The sequence below is a fragment of the Nipponia nippon genome, unplaced genomic scaffold (assembly GCF_047370975.1).
Source record: "Nipponia nippon isolate SJK-2023a ecotype South Korea unplaced genomic scaffold, ASM4737097v1 scaffold_1, whole genome shotgun sequence".
Lineage (NCBI taxonomy): Eukaryota > Metazoa > Chordata > Aves > Pelecaniformes > Threskiornithidae > Nipponia > Nipponia nippon.
The window spans coordinates 66,720,401-66,746,735 of record NW_028262290.1 but is presented as its reverse complement, the minus strand read 5'-3'; the positions used below and the strand labels follow the sequence as shown (position 1 = coordinate 66,746,735).

The following is a 26,335-nucleotide window of genomic DNA, read 5'->3' as shown; positions in this document are numbered from 1 at the left end:
CTGTCAAGTAACCTTCTCATTTCCTCAGGCCCTCTCTAAAAAAAATAGCTGTTTCTAAACACTTACTTTTAAGTTATATGTTGCATTGTCTAGGGCTCAAAGAGCCACGTTGATCCCAGAGGAGACCCTGTGCCTGTGTGTTGGGGTGCCTTGGGCCATCCCAGAACCCATGGGTGAGGGACAGAAACGATTTATGGCTACAGGTTCATTTTCCTGGTCATCTGTGGGATGTGGGTAAGGGTGGCTCTGCGCTAAGCCGTGTGATTGCAGCCTCCTGTTGCCCTGCTCGAAGTTAAAAGACTTAAAAGCGTGAAAGCCCTGGAGGGCTTGCCCTGGGCCAGGAGAATGACTGCTTTTGAATGTTGTCATGACTGGCCGTGAAAACACAAGGGCTGAGTTGTCTCAGCAGTAATTCCTTTAACTGGTAACTCCCTGTGTTCCTCAGGAATTCACTGAGCAACCAGAATTCAGGTCAACAGGAGGAAACGCAGAACATAGGGCTGGAGGCTGAGGCGTAGGCCAGGCAGTCGGTCAGCTCGGAGCTAGACAGGAGCGCGTGAGGAGGAGACGCTCTGAGGCAATTGCAGTCTGGAGGAGGCTTGGCCAGGGAGGGAGGAAGCCTGCCGAGACCCTGGATCCTGCTGCCTGTCTGGGCACGGGCTCGTTGCCTAGAGCTGCAGGCTTGCTCTTGTCTCCGTTCTGCCTTGAGAAACGCACACAAACCCTGGGATGTTTACTCTCTCATCTTGGTATGGCATCCTGCCATCTTGTGGAAGATGTGTATGCATGTGCGATGGAAATACTGGCCTTAACTAAACTGGACTTAGGTCATGTATGTCCCTTGAATTGCATGTTCCTTTGCTTGTTTTAGTTTCCACAAAAAAACGAATTCTAACACATTTTGGCACCGATGTCACTTTTGCCCTGGTGTATCTCGAAAACACACAAACCAGAACACCTTCAAAGCAAGTGGTAGACTCAAACAAATCTACAATGGGGTGCATTTGAAATACTTTAAGTCACTTGTATAGAAACTTGTGTGATGGCCGCTACCTTTGAGATGTGCCAAGAAAAGGAATATCCTTAGCTGATGATGCTTAATTAATGAATACGTGTGTGTATTCCACCTACTTGAGACTTACAATGTGCCTTCAAAAAAAGTCAATTTGTGAGAACGCTGGACATTAATGCGCTCCCATAATTAATGTTAGAAGCTCATTTAATGGAGGTGATTGATTATTAAAATGAGTCTAACAAGCAATTTTACTGTTTGTTCTGTTTTTCAGCCAATTCAGGATTTAGCAAGCAGCCCACCAGAGAGCTCATTCCAGAAACTGGCACCCAGTGAACATAGGTACACCTTATTGAGGGAAAAAGATGAACTTTAAAAACTTGAAATAATCTTGCAAGCCTTTCAGACAGCAGCATTGACTTCTGTGTGGTGGAAATAGTAAACCTATATTTTCATAATTCTATGTGTATTTTTATTTTGAATAAACTGAAAAATAATTTTTTTCTCCCCAGGCTTGTAAATACATTTGTTTGGTGGGTCATTCTGTACAGCATCTTTCAAACCGTACGTTCCTAATGCTATAGTAAAACAGCAGAGACCCATCCAGACTCTTGATCTAACTCTGTTCTGTAAAACTTTTATAATCCAAATGAAGGTATCCTTGCCAGAGACATGCTGTTAACTTGCACTATCCCATTAAATAGGACTTTTGGGTTGTTTTCAGTGTAACCTTGGTAGTATGTGCTTTTTCTTCTTCTTCTTCATGTGAACAGCTATCCTGGTAATCTATTTCTTTGTCACATTTTTCTCCAACTTAAGAGGGTCTTCTATTCTGGATACTTGGGAGGGGAATAAATTAAAGTTTTACAGAATCTCGTGTGGTGCTTTACTGGGTGTAAATGTCTAAGCGATGAAACAATTCTGACTATTACAATACCAAACGAGGAAAGGAAAAAAGTTTTAATGATGATGGTTGTACTTTGAATGCAAGGGCTCCATTGACCTGCTCTGATTTCCTGGAATTAAGATTGTTACATTATCTACATGGCTGTGTTAAAAGAACATGAATGTTGGAAACCCTTCAAAGTAGGAGAGGACTAGGGGATGACTGCCATCTTGGTTTTGTCAGTCTTAAATTAATCTCTGTATGTGTGTGTTACAATTAGTCTTTTTTTTTTTTTGTTGTGTTTTTTCCTTTTTTCTTTGAGTCCCTCCCTTCCTGGCAGACATTTACTTAATGAACAAGCATTGCAAATTTTCTGTTAATCTTTTTGTCTGGCTGGTGCCTTATTTATTGCCTATTTTTGAATTCTGCTCTAAAGAAGGAATTACTACTTTCCTTGTGGGCTTTTCTGTTGTGCGTAATACCAGAATATGGGCTTTTCTCAGTGAATCTTCAAGCTGCTTGGTGAGGTGAACATATAGAGCTGCTTGGTGAGGTGAACATATAGAGCTGCTTGGTGAGGTGAACATATAGAGCTGCTTGGTGAGGTGAACATATAGAGCTGCTTGGTGAGGTGAACATATAGAGCTGCTTGGTGAGGTGAACATATAGAGCTGCTTGGTGAGGTGAACATATAGAGCTGCTTGGTGAGGTGAACATATAGAAACTAAGACAGAAAAATATCTTTTAATTTGGGGTGCATTGCTGGGGGCGAATTAGTATTGGATTTGTACAGTACACTTACTACAAAGAATCTAGGTCCATGACTTGGGCCCCCGAGGTTTTGTGTCTTTAGAAGCAAGCTTGTTCTTTGGATAGGTGGACCACTGGGTTCATGTTTACTTCAGTGAGTGCCCCAACTTCTGCAGTTCACGGCTCAGGATCCTTTTTGCCTCTCAGCTAGATGCCACCTACTCAGTTATTGCCAGAAAACGGACATGGTCCCATGCAGCTGTAGCAAAAGTTGATCCCAAGAGAGGCTGCTCAATCAAGCCCCTGCAGCAACAGGCAGGTGAGCTCTCTAGGGGCTGGTTCTGAGGAGAGGGTTGCTAGTACCAGCCAATGCTAAGCTACAGCTCACTCAGCAGATGCAGAATTGGTAGCTACGAGAGTATTGCAAGATTTTGTCCCGGGCATACTTTTTTGTTGGTTTTGTGAATCTGCATTTTGGAGGGCACGTTAAGTGCTTGAAAGCCAGGTCTTCTCCTGTCCCATTCTCCATCTCGTGCCAAATCAAGCGGTTTTGGCAGCTGAGTCATACCACCTTCCAGTTGGAATCCAAAGATGTGAGCAGGGTATGGTTTAAAGGCTGCCACTTGTTATCTGCAGGTGGTGCTACGGAACTTCAGGAGTTGTTCAGGCACCTGAAATGGTAGTCAATTCCTGCGTGGTGCCTACAAGTACTCATCTTACTCCTCTGAGGTTCCTGTTTCTCTTTGGGATTCTTATTTATAAATGATGTTTTGTAGAAGATGTCTAAACTTCCCTTTCTGGAGAGAGATGGTACCTCATCATACACCCAACAGTCCAGTGGCTGGTGCTTGCAGCTGGGAAGTGAAGGAGCCCCCTTCACCATTCCTTTATCCAAGTTTGTTTCTCTGAGTAAGGACTTGTTCCCAGAGCTTTGGGACCCCAGCACTAGGCAGGCAATTGGATGTAACAGTTTTACGACAGTTACACGCTCAAGTCATTTCATTGTGTATTCACTGGAGACTGAACAGCTGAAGCCTAGGTATGCCTAACGCGATGTTGAGTATCACTTGAACTTTTGAGGTACCTGATGAAATAGAAAATTTGCCTAGAGAGAGCAAGCGTGGGACAAAACGCAAGATGTGTTTCAGTTTGAGCCCTTAGATTCTGATCATCTGCACCAATGGTTTTAACCATTCAGTGCTCGGCTAACGACTCCCTTTAACAGTTCTCGAGGCTTTCATGGGAAGTCGTCGAACGACGTCAGTGTTATCCCCATATGGAACAAAACCATTCCAAACTCTCTTTTGAACTTACGGAGTCCATTTCTGAGCTAGCGTATGCGTAGGAGAGTTCCTAGATGCATGCAACATTTCAGGAACTTGTATTAATTTCAGTCAATGTAAATATTTCAATAGTTGAAGCATGTGTTTGGTAACTCAATTCAGGATTCTTAAATCTTGGTAATACAATTATTTTAATAATATAAAATTTGCAAGGGATTAATCTTTTAGAAGCTGAAAGGAAATAAACCCCGAAGTTCTCAATAAATGCTACAACCAGTCTCATAGGCAAAAACTTTTATTTGGTCTGAAAGAATTACGTATATCTTACATTTCTTCTGACTAACATGCCTAGCAATTTAAATGCTAGTTTGGTTACTCAGATGCCCATATTTCTTCACATATGTAAATAACCCATCTATTTTAAAAAATCATAGCTTAAATAACAGTGTAGTGTGTATACAATATTTTGGCATTGCTTCCTTAAAGACGCAAGGAGGAAGAATAGTTTTTGTGCTAGACACTTCATAAAACGAGCACATACCAAGCTGAATTTGTGTAAGCTGTGGTAGGAATTCAGTTTTATGAATTTAGATTGTCCTGGCATTAGTCCAGCTTGGGGGGAGAGGGGGGGAGTCCTCGATGTCTCGGATGCGGCTGCTGTCGCTTAAATGCACAAGGTTTTGAAGCACAGAGTAGGAAAGCAGACATAGCTTTTTAAAATCATATGAAGAATCAACCACAGTTTCTGATTAAGAACACCTTTTTTTTTCTTAGTTTTTTTCCTTTAAATGTAGAAATTGCATATCAAAGGAATGAACAGCCTTAGTATGAAGCTGTTACAAGCTCATTAAATGTGTTTACATCCGAAGTAGATGCGTTCAAAGAAAAGCACTTCTTGCCTGACAGGAGCAAATGAGCTGAATTACTTGGGTCATGTCTTCCGCTCCAGCTGATTTTACAGGTGTAGGCACTGTGGCTTTAACACATGCAGTTTTGACCATGTTCATGATTACTTGTGAAAACTATTCTTGCACATGTTGCTTCCCTGAGCCTCAGACCTACTTAAAATAGACACAATGTTCCTGACTGATAGCAATTTCAATCATAGTTTAAAAGTAATAAGGAAGAACTGTTCAGAAAAGATATTTGTGCTGTAACTAACAGTTGCTTTACGGTGTCTCTAGGCACAAAAACACACCTTCTGTCATTAGTAGACAGTTTTATTTCCAATGATGGTTAAGAAAAGGAAGCTCTTTCTATAGTATGCTTCCTTAGACAGTGTTCCCTGCTAGGGAGCCTTATCGCTGAACACTGACTTCAGTGTTCACCTAATAAAACTGGACTCGAGCAGAGCTCAGGATCAATTGAACAATTTAAAAACTTTAAAAAGCAGCTTCCCAACCTCAATTTCTGTTCTCCCAAACAGTAGCAGCAATAATGTGGGAACTGTCCTGGAAGGATGGAGGTAGGACCATGTGCTGAACAGTAGATTACGTGACAATAAAAACACGTTAACACGCGTTTAACAGTGGAAGTTTCAGAAGCAAAGGCGGCTTAAGCAGCAAAGGAAGGTTGGTAAGAATAACAGGCATCCGCTATAAAAAGCTAGCAAAAGCACTAACAGCATCTCGCCCCGTACAGGCTCCACAGCACGTCCCAAAATCTTGAAAAGGCTGGGAAGCTACTCCACAGTGCGGGTGGAAGCAGAAGTTTCAGAACTGAACGGCATGCAGGAGGTGTGCAGCTGCCCCGAACGAGCACGGTTTACTTACTGTAAACAGTACCGGGTTGCCATGTTCAAAACCGTCCCATCGTCTGGGGACGCCGGCTGACGCTGGCACCATTTAAAGGGCCTCGCTGCTTCACCATCCGCTGCCCTGGTGCCTAACGCCACCCTTGAGGGATAACAAAGACTACTGAGGGAGCGGGCCTGGCTGCAGCACCGCCTTCCCGGGAAGCCATTTAGCTCTCCCACCAGAGCGCTGCTGGGGACAAGAGACGAGAAGCGAGGGCAACACCTAGCAGTAAGCGCTGCTTAAGTAAGCGGAGGCTTGGGGCTCAGGATGCCAGAGCTTGTCACTTCGTCCCATACAGTGTTCTCAGGACGAGCCGAGGAGGCGAACAGCCATGGAAAACTATATTCTCCAGTAGCAGTTCTGCAGGGTTGCTGCTGGGACTGTTTAATTCTTAACCACGCTTTGAACGAGTTTACAAATTTAAAAAAAAAAAAAGTACCTGAAAAAGGGGAAGAGCTGATTATGATGCTGATCTGATTTAGCTGATGGAGGCAGATGTGGGATGTACGTAAGTGGTTTTTTTCCACCTTGCTCAGCCAACATTTTAAACCTTTTCCTATGGCAACTAACGCTTCCCTGTGCGTTCATTATTGAACAGGCGCAGTCAGTCATGTCCTGGGAGGGATACCCAGGAGGAGTTTGGGAATCCAGATAAATGAAAGTAAATTTAAAGTACCATGACCATGAAAGATAGATGGAGCTTATTTCCTTTTCTTTGGAGCTCTACAAGAAAAGCTCTGGCTTCTGGGTGGTATTTATGGGAAAGCACTAGGGTTTTCCAAATTCTGCGTGTTGTCTGCAAGACGCTTTGTGCAAATTTGGCATGAAGCACCTGCCACCCATCATTACAACTCTGCATATAGCTCATCTAAGAATTTTCTAATTAAAAGTTACCCATATAATTTTCAAAGGACCGATGTCACTTAGCACAACCGAAAAGAGAAATTCTGACCTTACTGTTTTACCCCTCCCAAGTAACAGTACTGTTGTCAAAATTCACACAACTCAGCCTTGTATTTAAAGCATAAGGCCGCAAGTCTGTTGTTAGCACGGCTACTACACTTCTGTTCCTAGTCAAAATGAATCTGTACTTCAGCTGGATTTTTTGGCACTTTGGCGAGAAAGCTCTGGACAGCTGGAAGAGACCTTCTCAATCATTTTTTGTTTTCTTCTTTGTATCAATTTTCCACCTGTGAAACCCAAAATCCCACCGCCAACTGCAGCTGCAATTCCTGCCACTTTGAAGCCTGCAAGGAGACCGATAGGACCCCCCACCACTCCACCAATGACTGCACCTGCCACAGGCAGAGCTGCCAGCTTGTATTTTGCAGCCTGTAAAGGGAAAAAGACAACCAAGAGTTAGAATACTTGCCTGTGGTGATGTGCATTTTCCCCTCCTTGCTCTTGGCAATGACTTGAATGCTCAGTGATAAATAAACTTCACAAATTAGTATTTAAAAAAGGATGATCTACTATCCCACAAGTATGACAGAACGTACCAAAAACCAATTCAAAATTGAGCTATCTCATGTATGCAGTTGTGAACCAGGTTCTTTTACATGCTACTGCCTGATTACGTACACTATTTATTACCTTGTCTCCATCATTAAATCAAATGAGAACCTGAGAAAATGCTCAGACGACTCAGGAACGTGCCTGAATCTAGGTTTGTGGCTTACTAGCAACTATCACCGACATCTACATAGAACGAGGTTGAAATTGCACGTTATCATCAACCTGTTGTTTTATGCTTATTTCATTCTTGTGAGCCAATCGCTGAATGCTCTTGTCTTTGCAGGTAAACCAACGTAGCATCGGAATAGCATTAAAAAAACCACCCCCCCCCCCCCCCCCCCATATTTCCTAGTAGCCTGGATGTGATAGAAAATTACAAGAGAGATTGATTTTTTTTTTCCCCTGCTACCTGTGGGTCATTTCTCCCTTATTTCCTTAATTGCTGGCTCCCTCAGCATTAAAGACGGCAGATCAATTGGGTTAATACAGAGGATTGCTGGGAGGCAGAGTACCATTGATTCACCAGCAGGAGCAGATCCCTACCTTCCCCAAGTTTTTGGTTCCCTCTTCAACATTCACAGCAGCACTGTTGACATGGTCTTCAATCCTGTCAATCTTCTCCTGCTGAGACTAGATGCAAAGGAATTATGAGTGAGGTGACCTGCTGGGAAGCAGCAGTGAGCCAATACACACCATTTTAATGCCTGTAATCAGAGCCCCACAGCCGCTTTCATCTGCCACACACTGCAGCCGTGCAGCCTTAATGGTGCTTCATTAATAGCATCTGATAAACTGTGCTGAAACTACAAACTTACTTTAAAAAAAAACTATTAAGTAATAATATGGTGTGGGTATTACACAATGTGTTGCTGCAGTTAGAGAAAACAACCCAAAACACAGGACTTCTAAATCTTTTCTGTGAAGAGATGAACTCGCATTCCAAAGGGAAAAATAATCCAAACTAGCCTTTTTGTTTCCTGCTGAGCTTCACGTTCAAAAAAAAAAAAAATTCTATAAAGAGCATTTGTAAGATCAGTACCAGCTCCACCATACAAAGCTGCACCAAGAAATCTGCACGGAAGTGTTTAATTATGACATTATAAAACACTGACTTAACTTTACAACTAGGGTAGTGACAATACTGAAAATAGACTTGCTGTTGCTCTCTATTCTCCTGTTTGATTTTACAAAAATGTTCCATCCTTTCTCCAAACGCAGTCAGATTCCCCTGCAGTCTCTCTAGAGAATGCTGGAGCAGAAGATAAGGGGTTTGTGGGTTGGTTTGTTCTTATTTTAATCTCGGCAGTACCCAGGCTGTTTTATGTCACAAAATAATGAGATGGGTAATGTTCAGCTTAAAATAAAAGGCATTCCGAACTTTTTTCCTCTTTCTAATTCAGAAACTGCTGAATCCACCAGCTCTGGTATCTTCATCTACGATCCAATCCACACACTTTAGGTACTTGCTATTATATCTAGTGATGGTTTTGTGTAAAATCCAGAAAGTCCTGGGAACAGGAACTCCCCTTTTTACCTAAAACTGCTAACATTTACGCTACTGAATAAAAATTTTTGCAGTCCCTCTCCAGCCCAATGAATCTTAGGGGTTTTTGTATATGTGAAGCAGCACGTATTCAGCAGAAAGGATAAAAGCTATTTTATCTGTCCCAACTAACCCAACAGCACGGAGATTAAAGCACTCTCCTAGGAGATGAGAATTGTGGGTTTAAATTCCCTGTGGCACAGGAAGAATAAGCATTGGGAACTGAGTGCGGCTGATGAAGATGCACAGCCTTTTGGCAGCTACATTTGTGGGAGCAGAGAAAGGGCAGGATAAAGGTGAGGGAAACTTCAGATTTTTTTTTAGTACTCCTGATTAAGCGAGAAAAAGTACCTGAGGAACAGCCACCTTGCGCAGTGAAGGCTATCGTCACCATTACGATTAGATACTGTAAAAATGAACGGGGCCTGGGTAGAAGTCTGCGGTCAGCACTGTAGAGCTTCTGCTAAGGTTCGGCTTGTGGCCAAGGGCACTGGCTACTGGCATCAGTAGTTGCTCTGGTGACAAGAACTTAGGAGCAATTATCAGCACTAGCGCTGAAACAGAAGACTGTTGCCTCCTCAAAAAATTACCTTGACGGAGCCTGAATCAACAGGAGAGCCACAAAGATCTTGTAGCAATGAGTCACTGATGCAGGGAAGGAAGAGCTGTTTGTTTTCTAACCAGAGGGGGCAGCTGAGTAGTTAAACAAATGCTTTTGAATATTCCTCTTTTGTTGGCACTTGAAAAATCAAAGGAAAACCTTTCACCTTACTGCTAGACAATTTGACGTAAACATTACATGCATCACCTATGACTTTGGAAAGTGTCTAATGTACAGGCTTTGAAACTCTAGGTGTATTTACCGTAGGTCCCAAGTAGCAAAGGCAGCACCTTCGTGCAGGCATCTCAGCTCACTGTGGGGAAACCGCTCTGCCTCTACTGGTATCTTCCTAAAGTTCCTAACAGTAACTAGGATTTTGTAGTCTTGAATACTGGACTGAGTAAATTCAGTTAATGTTATTCTGCTGTTCTGTCACTTTGATCAAGTGATACTAGCTCAGTCTGATTTCACATGACGGGCAGAATTACTGCTTGTCCTTTTTTCCCCCCAGCTAGGAATTGCCCATTTGCCCTGTTTTTGTACAAGACTCCATCTAGGACAGAACGCAGAATTAATACTTACGCTGACTAAGAGAGAAAAATCAGTCACCAACTGGCTAAGCTGGATCAAGTCCTACGAATAAAAAACAAATGTTATTTTGTCATAGTTGCTAAAAACACGAGCACCAACGTGGCAGTAAGGGAGTTTCAACATACCCCTTCTAAAGTTTCCCAGGACTCAGCTGCATTTTCTTCCTGAGGTATTTCGGGAAGGCGGGAGTAGATCTGGATGAAACTTTGGGAGCCGTCCTTCACTTCTGCGTTACATAAAGTTTCTGAATGAGAAACACGATGTTTATAAATAAATGCACTGGATCAGAATGCAGGTGACGTGCGAAGTTTCTCGCTCTTAATGTTTCTCAAGGACAAATTGATATTTGACCTAACTCAAGCCAAGCAACAGGCCTGAAAATGATCATATAGGGAAAAGTATTACTCACAGCACTAGACAGTTTCTTAAAAGGAAGTTATTGCCAAAGAAATGGATTCATTTCTATCAGTGCCCTTTCACAATCAGTTCTGAGAATGATACTAAATTACACTCCTGAGTTCAAGGTCAGTTAGCTGATTTTGTATCAACCGAGCTAAGAAAACTGAGCTTGGGACAAAAACTTTTCATTTACATGCGACACACAAAACCACTGCGTTTCCAAAACTGAACAGACAGTTATTCATTTTATGATTGATTATTATGCTACGGGTTTGATTTTCAGCCATTTGGGACTAAAAGAAGCTGGAGGGAAAAAAGCTTTCAAAGTAAGGGCAGTGAAAACCAAGTCACATGCTGCCCGGCATTCAGGGCGGGATCCAGCGGGGTAACGGTACTGTCAGGATGGCAAACGTCTGCAGCTCAGCGGCGTAAAGGAGATATTCTCAAGTATCTTCCTTTCTGCATCCCCTGGATTGAATGCAGAAAGCGTTAGGACAAAGTACGGTGGAAAAAATGGGGAATGAGAGACAGCTAGGTGGCACGGGGGAGAGCAGATACAACCAACAGACACACGCATACCTCCTCCAGTCAAAGAGCCCAGGCTTGAGCCACAACAGATGTAATGGGCATGGGCGTAATTATGGACAAGTAATTATGTGGTAATAAAGAATAATAACCAACAAGTTTGGCTTGTCACAGCAAGAATTAAAGAACAGCTTGACAGTATGAAAGGCAGGCTGGAGAACGTATGTATGTAAACACAGTGCAAAGATCATGTTAATTTAGACAATTTCAGTTTCTGAAGGAAGATAGCTACTTTGGTAGGATGCTGATGTTTCCTTCCTTGGCAGGGTCGTAGCAAGAGAAAGTTTAACATGGGGAAGACTGGTTAGCTATGTCTAATAATATTAAAGTGTAAATATTGCATTAACGTCTTCTTTAGAAACAATGAATGTACCAAGGTACTATAATAATATTATATAACTGTTACTACAACAGATACGAACAATGGAAAACAAATAATCATATTCGATAAAAAGTCAGTAATAGTGCATGCTTACTCATGGAATTAATTTCAGATAAAATAAAAATGATACATTTTCATAACATTTGTCCATTTCTCAGCGTTTTTATCCCAGTATCTCAAAATACATTAAGGGCCTAATCTTCCTACTCTCAAATCAATAGAAGTCTAACATCAATGAAGCCAATATTCAGCTGTAATTACTAAGTAAGCAGAGTAGCAGAGAAACAAGGATGGAGTAAGCAATCTGCGGTTTTATTTTGGGCTTGTTTTTCTTTCTAATTATTCCTCCCCCTTTTCCTTTAAGAATCCAGACACGGAAGGCATTTCACCTTCTACAATCATCACCTGTTCTTCCAGAACATATTTTTGATCTATAGCATCAGATTAATTAATGTTATATACTCAGTTCTGAAATATGCCTTTTCCCTTTTCCGTATAATTAATCACATATCCAAATGTGTCCATTTTTGGATAAACCAATTCTGCTACATATTCTGACATTTAACCTTGGGTTTGAGTATTTTATTCCATTTCAGTAGTTCACAATCTTATTTCAAAATCAAGTTTCTTCTGCCAAGAAAAGTGTACTCTTCCCTAATCAGCCACATGCATGCTAAGTTGGTTGAAGTTAAAATATTCGTAACTCAAAAGCAAAAAAAAAGCTCACTAGGCAAAACTGCCTCCTCACAAATTACGTTCCCTATTCTGGTCTGTCCTTAACAATCCATGCTGACCTATTGTACAAAAGCACATCCTTCAACATACATGAATGATCCTGACGTTTTGCATGACACACATTCAAGAGAAGTTAAAATTATACGTAGGTTTACACTGCTTTCATTTTCTAATAACTAAAAATTAGGGGGAAAAAAAATTCTCCAAAAAATTCTGTACTCGCTTCAAAAAATTAAATAAGAAGAAGAGTAACAGAAGGTGAAGTCGCATTTGGGCTGAAAGTGTGAGTAAGAAATTTATATTCACTAGTTCACATTTTATCAAGTCTAACCAATTTTAATAGAACTGAGAATGGAAGTGGCTCCACCACTTCACTTACAGCATCTCCACAGAAATGCAGTAATACAAAACACCTCTGCAGATTTCATAGAGCAGCTTCACACCTCATTACACTCAAGATAAAAATCTAATGCTCCGGAAGATTCAATATGTTGGTTAAAAGATCTTAGTAATTTTAAGAGTGGAGTCTCACCTTTTGTTAATATTTGTTCAAAATGCAATTAAATTCCATTTCCATTGGACCTGAGCCGAGGATGGTGAAGGGGGGGAAGGGACCACATCATTTCACTGACGTGCCTTCTAAATGGGCGATTTGAATTTGTAAACTCCTTCCTTCTCTACCAGATGGGAAGCAACATGCTACAAAGAATGGGCATACTGAAGCTCCTTTGATTAAGATCAGCAGCCAAGATTTGCTTTCAGGACTGCAGCCTCTAAGCTGCAAAAGAATAGGCGATATATTGCATCTGTGTTAGCAATTCAACAGAGCTGCTTTCACTGTCAAGCAAACCTGAAAAAAAAAAATCTGTTTAATTGTATTTAGTTGTCTGCCTGCCTGTATGTTTCACTTTAAATGGGGTGAATTATTTCCTGTATTCTTGAGCAGACTTGAGGAGCCTGTCATTCCAGTAATATTTTTCCGTTCTTCTCATCCCAATCTTTCTGATCAATTTCTTGTCTTTCTGAAGTGCAGTTATGCTCAATGTCCTCCATACTTTAAAGGTATTTCAGATTAAAAAAGCAGTCCTGTTCTTTGAAATTAAACTCTAGTTCCCATTTAACATCTCTGTAACTGTTAGAAAAGCAATAAGCCAAGACAAGGCCTTTCCAATGAAATACCAGAATGTATTGAGGACAACTGCAGAAAGTTCCCAAAAGAAGCGATATTGTAAATTTAATTCTGATTGTCACAGAGAAGAGCTCACAAAGCGCCTGGAAGTAATGGCTAATATGGATGAAGGGGATCGCTGAATACCAGAGTTCACTATTGTAAAACTCAGCGTAAAAGACTAAAGACAAAGAGCTCCCCCCAAATGAGATATTAACACATTTGGCAAACTGATTAATAGAAACTATGGGGAAGAAGTTCCTAAAGGACCGCCGAAGAGCTGGCAGACACTAATAAAACAGGCTATACTGAAGATGACAACAAATTGTCCTGATGCTGAGGAAAATATTTATGGATTCAGCAAGAGCTCTGCAACACCCCGGATATCCAGAATTTGACACAAAATTAAGATGAGTACAAGGAATAATAGAAGCATGGAAAGTTACTATCATAAAGACTAGGACACAAATAAATTGCAACTACCAAGGGGCATAAATGGCAGCCAGAAAGTTTCTGTGAATGCTTTTCAAGTTAGAGGAAGAGAAAGGAAGTGCAAGCGCATTGCCAGGCAAAGAAAGAAAATAACAGAGAAAGATTAAATCAGTCTTCATACAAACAGGTAGCTGTAATCAGGTATTTGATGCAATAAATTTAAACAAGAAAGAAAAAAAAGGATAGGCTGAAACATAAAGAGAACAGGTTAAACATATCTAGATGAGCTAGATCTATTCAAGTCCTGAGGGTCTGATGAGATTCACTCTTGAGCATTTAAGAAACAGCCTCTGCAAGTTCAAGCATATTTCTGAGCACTTGAGTAAGGGGGTCTCAGAGGACTGCAAGAGAACAGATTCTGTTAATATCTTCTTTTTTTGGAGGGGAAGGAGAATGCAGCATATAGCCAGACTTTGAAACCCGCAAAGATATCAGGACAAACTACAGAACAACCAACTACAAGATGCTGAAGGTGTTGAAAAAGTCAAGATTCACATGTCAGAAGGCAATTCAGTCTTCTTTATTGGCCTGGTAAGAAGACAGAAATTGTTTATGATGAGGGTGGTAAGACACTGGGACAGGCTGCCCAGAGAAGTTATGGATGCCCCCCATCATTGGAAGTGTTCAAGGTCAGGTTGAACGGGGCTTTGAGCAACCTGATCCAGTGAAAGATGTCCCTGCCCATGGCAGGGGGGTTGGACTAGATGAACTTCAAAAGTCCCTTCCAACCCAAACCATTCTATGGTTCTATATTTGATATATCTTGACATTCATAAGGCTTTCTGATACTACTGCACACGATATTCTCGAAAGCAAGCCCAGTCTTCCAAATCTACTCTTCTTTTCTCCCTGTTTGACCATTAGCCTCGCTAGCTTGTTAATCACACTTGGAAGAGTTCTTGTAGTTCTCTATATAGCAACAAGAAGGGTCATGAAATCACATTTGATGGCAGGTTCTTCTACAATGCCACTGACTGAGAATACTCTTTCGCTTTTAAAGCCACATGAAATTTCCAAACAATTTTAAACAATACTGCTACTGCAGCAATCAAGCTAATTACTATTACACGGAAGGATTTAATCCTGATGTAACCAGCTTTCTCACAGATCATTAGCAGAGAGCACTAGCCAGGGCACAGTAAGGGCTTCCCCTGACGACAGAATGGTAGAACAGGGAATGAAAGGCATTTTGCAGAGAAAGGAGGGAAAACCTGCAAACACGTCTGACATGTAGCATGTTATAGTGTGTTTTCAAAATCTTTTATTTAAATGGATTTATACAGGTTTCTGCTTTCTTGTCAGTTACTGAGATAAAATGTTACAGGAAGAGATGTTCTCCTTTATATAGAGACTTGCTCCTCTTTTCCAGGTATTTCAGCAATGGCATATTATAGCGTCTGTCATATAAAAATTGTTTCCTTCTTGATGTTGCAAGCACTAATTCAATGAAAACGGCCTAAATTATGACTCACACACAATCAAGTGATTTGCGGGGGCAGGGGAAAGAAGTCAAGCTACTGTGAAACAGGAGTGTAAGTGTTCTTCTTCGTATGAACAGTCTTCTATTTCAAGACCCAAGGCTATGGGATCTTTTTCATGGAAGGCCACAACTAGCTCATTTCTTAAGATACTTTCATTAGAGCATTCTCCACTTACCAAAACTCTGTCACAGGTCATGAGAAAAGTGTGGTGTAGGGAAAGAAAATCCACTTCTTGATTAACAATTATTCTTCAGCTGAAATCTCATTTGTTTGCTTGTTACTCTGGTCAGAAAATGTGGAGTGGATACAACAATATAGATATCAGAGATATAGAAATGAAATTCTACTACCTCCTCCTACAGTTGCAGATCTGGTTAAAGAGGCATCCTCCTGTCCTTCGAGCTGCTTTTTAAGTTCTTCTGCAGATTCAGAATGGAGCTGCAGGAAGTCTTTTATGGCAAATGAAGCTTCCTCTTTAACTGGATTTATCATTCTCTGCAGAACTGGGAAGTCTTCCTGTCGGACTCGCAGACAGAGTTTCTCCATCTCTCTCATATTGGCTCGGAGTTGCTGTAACAGTTTTAAGAGTTATTTTGTAGCTTACTACGTAAGAGCACCTTTTGTGTTTGGGAAGCAACTATCATCTTGATTATCTTTAAATAATCACAAAAAGTGCCACTTCTAAGTTTTAACAAACTATGACCAAAAAAACCCTCAAAGTCCCAGATTTCAAGCAATCACTATGTTCCAGGTCACCTCTCCACTAACTCCAGATTACATTATGTGACTGCAGCTGGTTCACCTGTGGAAGACGCCCCCAATTGCTGTAAAAGCCTGTGCTGCCGATAAAGCCGTGAATCCTTCCTTTGAACCCACCTTGGGCCTCCCAGACTCTGTTATTTTGTGACCCAGTGCTATTCCCTTTCCCTGGTCTTTTTGTTCTGCTCCTGCAGAAGAGACACCCTGTAAAAAATACAGTCCTCTGCAGAGAAAGCGGCTTGTCCTCACTGAAGGTAGCTCAACCTAGAGATGATCCCTTCTTGTCCCATCTCCTGCTCTTGCTAAGTCAGATGACAGTGGTACTGAGCAAGTCAGCCATCTGGTCACGTCAAGCGGAGCTCAAAGCTGTCCCCAGAGGAAGGCATTGGTACTTCCGAGTGCTTCTTACTCGGAGGTGCCACTACATCATAACCAGCTCGCCAATATTTTTAATATTTGCTTGTGCTTGTGAGTTCACTCAGTTCTCCATAAAAAAAAATAAATGGAGGCGGCAGCTCCCAACCCAGCAGTCCCTAAACAGTGCAGTGAGGCATCACCTGGACATATTGCTGAGTCTTTTTGGACGTGGCCTCCTTTCCATAGGGAAAACTAAGCTATCTGCCCCAGGAGAATAAGAACCAAAGATCCAGGAAGAGATGGTACCTATTATCTTCTCTGGCAAACTAATTTATCTGGAGTATCAGCCAACCACAAAACAAGGGAGAAATATTTTGGAAGCCATCCCCATCAATATTTTTATTTTCTTGCTGTCAATTTTATACTTTATCCACTTCTCCAAGTAAAGAGGTCAGTTTGTCTTATTTTGGGATTCAATTAATGTATTTAACTAATTAATTCACTATGAAATTACTGAAGTTATTTTGGTGTCTGTGAGCAATTTAGGCCTTTGCCAAAATATTTGCACAGGTTGCAACAAGTTAAAATAATAGCCAAATAAAATAAGTGACTGCTTCTCAAAATTTGCTTTTTTTATAATAAGCAACTGTGGTGATTCTAGCACTTCAGGATACAATCATTCGCAACCCCCAACTACCCCAAAACTCTCATTTTTGTTTTGTAAAGACAACTTCAGGGACAAAGAAGAAGGATTACTTCTTTTTGCAATATTTATATTCTTTTTTCAGAAGAAGGACGAATATATTTGTTTGATTGGAATACCAAATATAATGAAATACAGAAATATTTCTTTAGTTACAAGAGTTTTAAGAAGATATAAACTATTCACAACTAGCAAGAAGAGTCTGTGTGCAGGCATCTCCTGTGAAATAAATTTCTGTCTACAGCAAAAATAAAGGGTTGTTTTATTGACTAGGCTTTTAAAATCTAAAAATGCACGCAACTTTTATTTTTCTACAAATGAAAAGAAGAAATTTATAGTCTAAATTATACCACTCGTTGTTTTAGGACAGAGTTTTTATCTAATTATAAAAAAAATAAGGCTTTAATAAAAATAATATTCATTGCACTGCATTATAAGATGATATAATAAATTACATTATTTATTGCACTATTTACCAATTGTTTTGAATATTCTTCTCAGAGCAGAACAAGAGAATGGATTAACATCAGTGAGTGGTTAGAAAACGAAAGATTTTCTTCAGTAATACAAACCAGGTACAGGTAATGCCTTAGAATGGCAATCTTGCTTACCTGGAAAAGCAGGAACTAGATGGAATTTATGTTGTTTATATAGACTAGTAGAATTAATTTTTTTTAACATGTATGAAAAAAAATAGTAGAAATATAATTATAGAAGAAGGAAATTAATTCAACAACAAATTAAAGTAACACTGCATGAGCCATATTAGCAACCAAAGAAAGAACTATTGATTTGTAAAAATCATTTGTCAAATTACTTAGAGTATATTCTATTGTATGCTTAAATTAAGAGTACTACTAGCCAATTTAGGCTGCATTATTTAAGGCTAACCCCAGGTAAAAACACTGATTAACAATTAAAAAAAGGGAGATACAAAAAATAACTTTGTAAGATATTGAGTTGAATTAGAAACATGGTACCCAATAATTTTCCTCATACATTTCTCATCTTAATCTGCCTTGCTCTCCCTGTTATCTTCCTCCCATGGTCTGCCCGTAAGTACTGAAAAAGGGAGAATGTCATCACTGTCATAGTCCACCACATGCCAAAATTCTCGGTTTATAAAATCTTGGAATTTCATTTAAAAGGCAAAACGGGACTATCTAGACACAACATTTAATTATCGATTTTGTGACCATTATAGCAGGGGACTGAGTGAAGTTGATCCTGCTATTTTGTTTCAGGAAACAAAATTATTATTATTATCCTGTCTTTGGCCATAACGGAGACAAAAAACGATAAGTCAAACAAAAACATGTTGTGAAACAGTGACAATAGTAAGTTTGGGATGAGCTAATAACGCTTTCAAAGCGGTTTCTTTTTAAAAAAAGGAAAATTTCCCAGTTGAAATTGAGTTAAAACATAGCTCTGCTAGGGATTTGCACCACTGCAGCTGCAGCTAGGGCAAATTACCAGTATAGCCAACGCATGGGTATAATGAAGTTGGTTACTGTGCAGTGACCAACACAAGCACCAACTTGCTGCTGGAGTTTTCAAAAATCCTGAAGGGAAGCTTCAAGAGATACGAACTACCAATCCCAAGGAATGGCTAAATCAGATCCTCACTTTCACTGTTCGTTATTACATTGCTGATCAAAGAGAAAGAGTTGTGAGAAAGAAGATGGAGGAATCAGGTGATGATATTTGCCTACTTGGTGAAATTTAATTTTAGTACCTTTTCCTTTGTGGTTTTAGAGAGAGGATTCTTGTTCCATTTATTGCCAATTAAACAGAAGCTAAACGGATTCAGCCTAGCAAGAAAGCTAAGCCCCACTGCGAGGAGACACGTCTTGGGAGCTCACCAGGGTGTAACATGATAAATGTTATGGATATGCAAATGACTGTGACTTCTTTTCATAATCATTTTAATGGGACAGAGTTTAATTTCTGGGTAGAGCATAAAAGTATATCACCCTCTTCCCAACTGTTTCCACTTTTAAAACCATGCTTACTTAGCGAGGAAGGTAATGCAAAATCCTGTTTTCATTTATGGGAACTCCTGAGTTTCAAACTCGCCAAACTTAGCCCAAGAGACACAGAATTTTTCTTTATAATATTTGCAATTTTGGTCTGTTAACTTCCAAAATCCAGTAACAGTCTTTGTTTCAAATAGCTTTCTCACAAAAACTGTAGGAAAATAAAGCTGGCGAAAACCTTGGGAAGTCATCCCTCCAAAGCAGGATCCGTTGTCCCTACTTTATTTCTGACAGTTGTTTATCTAATCTGGTCTTACAAGGACTTCTTTATGAAGAGCTACAACCTCCCTGATATTATATTACAAGAATTCATCATCCTAATTGCCATAGCATTTTTCCTCACACCTAACAGAAATCTCTCTTGCCTCAGTTTAAACCAGGTATTTCTAATCCTCTCTGTTCAAAACACAGAAAGACAAGCCCTGTCCTCTTTGCAACCATCTTTTCCATGTTTTCAAACAGACAACACGCCACCATCAGGCGTTCTTTGGGCAAAATAACTAATTTGTCAGTCTTTCCAAATAAGTCTCGTTTTCCCAATTTCTGACCATTTTCACTGCTCTCTCTGAATACTCCCTCATCAGTCCATAGATTCCTTAAAAGTGTGGTGCCCTAACTATTCTACCTGGGATCCTGACCAAAGAGACTGTATGAGAGACCACACTGACTACTCCTCCATTTACCCATTTCTATATCCCACTACGTTATTTGGCTTTTTTGTACCACTACCACACCATTGGCTCACTTCTACTCCGTGTCCCTCAAGTCCTGCTCTGCAGAAGTGCTGCCCCAACAGCTTCCCACGCTGGATCTATACAGTCAACGATTGTCCTTGTCCCCATCCAAAAACATACTGATTTTTCAGGTCTTTTCTCAACATCATTATGAATTCTAATCCTGTCCTCTCCACCAGAAAGTCTCTCTCAGCTTTATGCTGTTCGCATATTTTTGCTATATAATGAAACTAATGTTACATAGCTATTATATAGTGCTTTCATCCCTAGGTCTCAAAGGACTTTATTGGAGTAAGGTTCATTGTTCTTCTTGAATAAATGCAGAACTGAGGTAGGGACACAAAGCCTGAGCCTAAGTTTTCTAAAGTGTCCACAAATTTGGAGGTAGGTCTGGGAGATCCACCAGGATGGTGGATTCGCTACATTATGTGAATAACTGTAATGCCTTTTTTTCAGAAAAGTAAATGAGAAGTGGCACGGTTTTCACAAGTACTGTGAAAAATCTGTTGACTGCCAACACATCCAAAATGGAAAGAAACAGGTAAGTCATACACAATGAAGTTGCACTGCTTTTCCATTCTTTTCAAAATCTTTACAAACACATTCAATAAAAAATAAAGAATAAAGAATAAATTGTGAATTTCTATCAGAAAGTAAAATACAAAGAGAGATAAATGAGCCAAAGGAGAGCTTCATGTAAACTTTTTTTTTTAAATCACTGTTGCTGAAAATGACTGTACATATCTGCCCATTAAGCTTACCTTATTACCCAGCGCACAGTTTTAAACAAGTAAGAGAAGGAATTATTATAAGAATTCCGTTTTTAGAATTATCTTTAAAAACACAAAGTATCTTCCCATATTCTGCTTCTCCTGAGTGGTTTATGAGCAGGAGTTCCTCTATAGATGTCTTGGACACGTGAGAAAAGCAATAGGCTCCCTAAGGGATTCAGAAGTCTTAACAGCAATTTTCAGAAAACTAGTAACACTTATTTATACAAAAGAGTAAAAATCCTTCATTTTTTTGAGTATTTGTTTTTCAGAGCAGTAATTTTTCTTCACTAATGGTGACTGCTGAATTTTCAAACCTGATGAAAAATAGATGCTGTTTCCATAGGCCACCTTAAAATATCACCATCACTTCGCACTCAAATACATAACACCCGTGAACATCACCACCAGTGTTATACCAGCAACACCTGTCTCTTGTGTGCAACCAATTTCATTACAATTGAGAAAAAGTAATGGATGACATCAAAGAAGGAAATAATGGAATTCCTATTCAATAGCTGGCAAACACACGGCGTGACTCACAGTACCGTGCTGTGGCAGAGAGCTTGGGCTACGCTGCCACAGCATGCTGTTTAAGGACACGTAACACCACAAGGCAAAGAGGCAGTAACAAAGAGCGTAAGGACACCTCAGTGCTTCAGTGCTGACCCAACATGAGGCCCCTGGGCACCAGGATCAACACCAGGTCTGCATGGCTCCGCCTCGTACAAATGTTAAAGGGCTGAGATGGGACCAAAACCCTTGAAAAGGCAGCAGTGACTTGAGCTGTAGGATTATTTCCATATAACTGTAGCTGTTACTTCACTTACTCTATCCCCATCAGCCTACACTGCTCCTAACGCTACCAGCTAAGTGAATCATGGTGGTCATGCCATTATTACACTCAATTTCTGCCACCATCATTCTCTTTTTCTTCTTCTTGGTTGTATTATCATTAAATGTAATGTCATACATTTTCCAATAGTTTACACAAGTCTTTATGCTGCAATAGTACATGGATGACACAGGATCTGTCATGTCCTACAAATCAGTCCCTTTTTATCTCCTGTCTTCTATGCATTAATCACTGTCAACTCTCCCTCCATTCTGCATGTTGTTGTTTTAAATTAAGAAGTACCTCCAAAGCACCTCCAAACAAACCCACCACCTTAAACCCTCTCAAACATAAATACGACTTTGTAGAAAGTACTGCAGTAGCTTAGCTGTGCAAATGTAATCTTGCCTTCACTTATCTTCTCTGGACTTTGTTCAGAATAATGGAATAAAGGATATATGTTACAAATTTCTTGGCATTGGTCAAAGAAAATCTGAGTTTAAGGATGTATTTTAAGGCTGCAATAATGAGCTGATTTTACGTGACCCTGCGCTGATACCATAAACAATCTCCTGCAGCGATAAAGACACTCATCTACCCTGCTTCTCATGCTCTCCCAGTATATTGCGTAGTATTCCAGAAAGATACTTAATTTGAAGACTGCATAATTTTAGAGATGGTATAGAAGATATGAGCCATACAACTATGCTTTGAAGATTTATGCAAAAGAGGGTTGACTGAAAACCATCTTTTACTTGTAAACCGTTTTCAGCTGAAATGGAAATTGTGAAAGTGAAAATGAAAAAAAAAAAATACATTAACGTTTTTCAAGTAGCTTTCCATGTTAGAGCAACACGCTGGAGAGACTATGTCTGCCTAGGTATGTTTTGCAGAACAGAGTCTCCTTTTGTAGGCTGAATATAGACTAACTCCAGACCATTTTTCCTGGTTTTGTTCAATGCCTTGTATCTTCTCTAGTAACTGCAGTATTTTTCTGCCTCTCACTATGAATATGATCAAAGCAGTCCCTAGGCGTTACGACAAAATACTGCCATTTCTTTGAAATTAACTTAAATCTTGCAATAATTAACTAATTGTATGGTATAGTCAGCATATATAGGGCAAAGCCTAGCAAAACTGCATATTTATTCAGGCCCTAACATTTTAAGAAGTCCACAGACTGTCCCTAAAAATGAAAATCTACAAGAGCACATTCGTGAGAACTCATACACAGCATATAAGTGCTATTTTGTCAGTATTTTTGAAAGGGTGTCATCATGCCCTATACAAAGATTTCCCCAGTGTCTTCACTTTCCTTTTTAGAATTTTTTAATGTGGCATCCAGTCACCAGAAAGAAGAGGTATACATTTATGCTCATCTATACTTCTATTATAATTTTGACCATCATCAAAAGTACAACAGAAGTAATTATTCTGGGTAAACTGAAAATTCAGAAAAATGGCTAATTATGTGCACATGGATTAAATGTAGAGTGGCTGTGCATATATTTGTCTAAAACTTGTGGCGCATGCCTTGGGTCAATATTGACTTAGGGATTCCTAATGTATTTTTACAACATCTAATTCTGAGAGCAAAGTGTGTGCTGCAGAGAACATTTGGTATCACAATAATTAATCTGATTTCTTCGCAAACAAACAGATCACAAGTCCATTGGTAAACATTTAAACAGCTTACAGCAAACACATTCTACATGTCATATAATTTATTATCAAGTACTCCAGACTCCTAACTATTTAATTAAAACAAAGAGTTAGTCCACTCTTCTTGCATGGACCCAGATACTTATTCTGCTCTCTGGGTATCAGAATGTGAACCACTTTAATGCATAACTTGCATCCAGATCTAAAAGCAATAAGCATTAAATAAAATATAAGAAAATTTATGTTGGCTGAAAGTGAAAATGGCAGACTTTAGGTTCAAGACAAATATAAGTGTTTCTAGAGACAAATATGAGGTTTTATTACTAAAGCACTTAATGTATTTAAAAACATAATCTTCAACATGATTACTTTTTCTCTAATTATTGATAGATTTTGCCTTGCTAAACAAATGATACTGATAACAAAGAGTTCCTTCCCTCATATGTGAAAACAGATTAGAGCACAGACATAAGCAAACACATGCTTACTACACAACACCTGTTAGAATGCCATCATCTTAACAGGACTTCCACATTTGGAAGACTCTTTCAATACTAAGAATAAACTTATTTTATATTCATATTTCAAAAGTGCTTTGTGAAAAATCAAAATAAACATTCAAACCTCCAAACAACAGAAAAATCAAGTGGATTTCACATATAACTTCTTATAATCTACACTAAATAAGCTCATTAACACCTGCCATTCCTCAAAAAAGATACATAACTCCAGCTCTGCCTACTGTCTAATACTGTTGTTCAATCAGGATTAAGTTCTTCTTTCTGAGTTTTTTTTTTCATTTTTAGTCTGGTCTAATTTCCCACAGGAGTCAGTAAGGCACTGCAACATACATGGGAATTTACAGTATTAGAATTATAAAATACAGTGGTTTAGGACTATGCTATGCCTGTTGGCAAAGCCTGCTTGTCTAGATGCAGTGTAGGTCACAAAAGGTTTGTTCTAGTCACAAAGTCATGTCCCTCCTCTGAATACCACCTACGAAACCAACACAAGATGCCTCTCCTGATGGCAAAGATACGTCTGTCCCAAGAATTTTGCCAGTACAGCATGTTATAACCACTACCTGCTGTATCTGTGTCAGCAAACTTGGCAGTGCGGATCTGGTCTTTGTGTTTTTTCGTACTGATAATCTTCTTCGGCTGCGTGCTACTTAGCAGGGTGAAGGCTGGTGTTTGGCATTCGCTCTTGCATAATTTTCATCATTTTCAATTTTATGCATTTTTTTTAGAAACAGATGTGAGATTCCCTGTGTGCTCAGTTATGGGTGACTATGCATGAAGTCACTGAGATGACGCCACGCTGACAAATGTGTCTGGTATTTCCTTTGATGATATTATGCATCTAACAGAAGATCTGCGCCCCAAAGGAGTAATCCAGATGTTCTGTGTTTGGTCTGAAACCATGCTTTAAAATTAACAGTATGCCTTATTGCAATTCCTGTCTTCTAATTTAGTAATGTAGGAGGTTAGTTTGCAAAAGACCAGAGTCTCCAAACTTTGGTTTGTGCAAGAATCCTGAAACATTTCTGCCTGTATTTGCCTCATAGGACATAATTAGGAAATGCCTACCTTTTAAATGAAGTAAAGCAATGCCATGTACTTGTCAAATCCATCTGTCAAATATACATCTCTGTGAAGATCCATCCCTGAGATAACCAGTACTATGTATGTAACTTAATTCCATTAATATCACAGTCATTGTAATATCCTTACCTGAACTGTTCGTCCTGCGTTAATGTGTTCTTCATGCAATCTGTCCCAGAGCCTGCATCTTTGATACTAAAAAAAAAAGGAAAAATACTCCATATAATTGCTATTTTTACCAACTAGCTATGCTGAAAGAAGGAACCTTCAGTAAATAATCACTTCAATTTTCAAAAATTGACAGTAAAGAAGCTGAGTCATAGGCATTTCCATCGCAAAATTGGAGAGGTAAATAGCAATGTATTTTGTGAATAATTTTGTACAATGTCTTTTACTGAACTGCAGATAACCAGGGTTTCAGCATCAGCATCATTCATTCATTGTCAGGGCAGAGCAAGGAAAAAGGAATGGAACAGGGGATAAGCAGTACTGGTCATATAGGACAACAGGTATCTGATATTATTTACAAAGAGAATTGCATTCATTATACAACACTACTGTCTACATTTACACTTACTATTTCCATATAGTTACTAACACAGCTACAAGAACCATCAGAGCAGATTTGGCACCCGCATGAGGCTCCACTAGCTTCAATGGGAAACTATCCATACAGCACCTTCCACGGGACAGAGCCCAGAGGAATTATTCCATTAGCAGAGAGCAAATTTTTCAAAAGAACTACATGTCATCACATATAAACCTTATCATCATTAAAATTAATCAAGCCCTCCTATTGCTAGTTGACATAAATAATACAGAGACATTATCATGAAAAGGAGTAGTAAAATAATAGAAGTAGAAGCTGTGATTCCTGGAATATGTGCTGAAACCATAAAGAATGCATTTACAATACCAGACAATATTAGAACATTCTTTTTAACTGTTTAAATAACAAGACAAAATATCTACCATGATTTGTGAGGTATTTATATGTAAAGTTTAATTCCTCAATTTCTAAATATGCTTTGTTACCAATAAAAGACTTTATCTACAGCCTACATCTTTCCTTAATTCTTTTAATAATTTTAGAGGCCACAGTAACGAAGACCACAAGTTACTCAGCTTCCTAAAATACAAGGAGAAATCTGAAGTTACTTCTTATTTTCAGAGAAAAAAGTTCTTTCATGTTAGGATTTTGTAGTGCTATGGAAGAGAAAAGGCTTAGTGTTCAATTAAGTCAGATTAAAGTGATTTTTCTAGGAAACTAGCAACTTCTGCATAAATTATTATGCCATTAAAATTACTGCCATTGTTCTTTAAAATAAAATGGACAAAAAAATCTGTATCAACAGTTGATCTTCCAATTCAGTCATCCCTGAAAGAGTACTGACTGAAACAGGAATTTCTGAGGGTGGAACAGAAGGGGTTTGGTGAAAAATTACCTTTTCAATTTCAGCTAACTGTAATATATTGTCCACATGCTGAATAATTAAAAAACCTGTTTTCCAGTTAAGAACAAGAAGAAGAACTACTCAGGAAACCTTTATTGCTCTTTATAATTTCTACCAGAGAGGCTCAGCACATTTATCTGCTTCATATATTGTTACTTTGCTTTGAAATTTCTAGTATGCTAGCGATGACCTCAAAGAATCC

The 26,335-nt window shown here is 39.3% G+C and overlaps 2 protein-coding genes across 11 annotated transcripts in view; one reads left to right on the top strand and one right to left on the bottom strand.

The window, feature by feature from the left end:
* ERP44 (endoplasmic reticulum protein 44) overlaps nucleotides 1-1,830 on the top strand; it is a 53,250-nt gene extending 51,420 nt beyond the window's left edge. For both annotated transcript variants that reach the window (XM_087758356.1, XM_087758364.1), the window contains one exon: nucleotides 1,287-1,830. In XM_087758356.1, the coding sequence (XP_087614482.1) occupies nucleotides 1,287-1,388 (102 nt within the window). In that variant the 3' untranslated portion in view covers nucleotides 1,389-1,830. The remainder of the gene's footprint in view (nucleotides 1-1,286) is intronic.
* Nucleotides 1,831-4,210: 2,380 nt separating this feature from the next.
* Nucleotides 4,211-26,335, bottom strand: part of STX17 (syntaxin 17) — a 41,539-nt gene continuing 19,414 nt past the window's right edge. For 8 of the 9 annotated variants that reach the window (XM_087758395.1, XM_087758429.1, XM_087758405.1 and 5 more), the window contains 6 exons: nucleotides 24,809-24,874; nucleotides 15,570-15,789; nucleotides 10,103-10,221; nucleotides 9,969-10,019; nucleotides 7,786-7,872; nucleotides 4,211-7,059 (listed from right to left, as the gene is read on the bottom strand). In XM_087758395.1, coding sequence (XP_087614521.1) covers nucleotides 6,820-7,059; nucleotides 7,786-7,872; nucleotides 9,969-10,019; nucleotides 10,103-10,221; nucleotides 15,570-15,789; nucleotides 24,809-24,874 — 783 coding nt within the window. In that variant the 3' untranslated portion in view covers nucleotides 4,211-6,819. Of the gene's footprint in view, nucleotides 7,060-7,785; nucleotides 7,873-9,392; nucleotides 10,020-10,102; nucleotides 10,222-15,569; nucleotides 15,790-24,808; nucleotides 24,875-26,335 lie in introns of those variants that run through there. The other variant, XM_087758387.1, reaches the window with a different exon arrangement.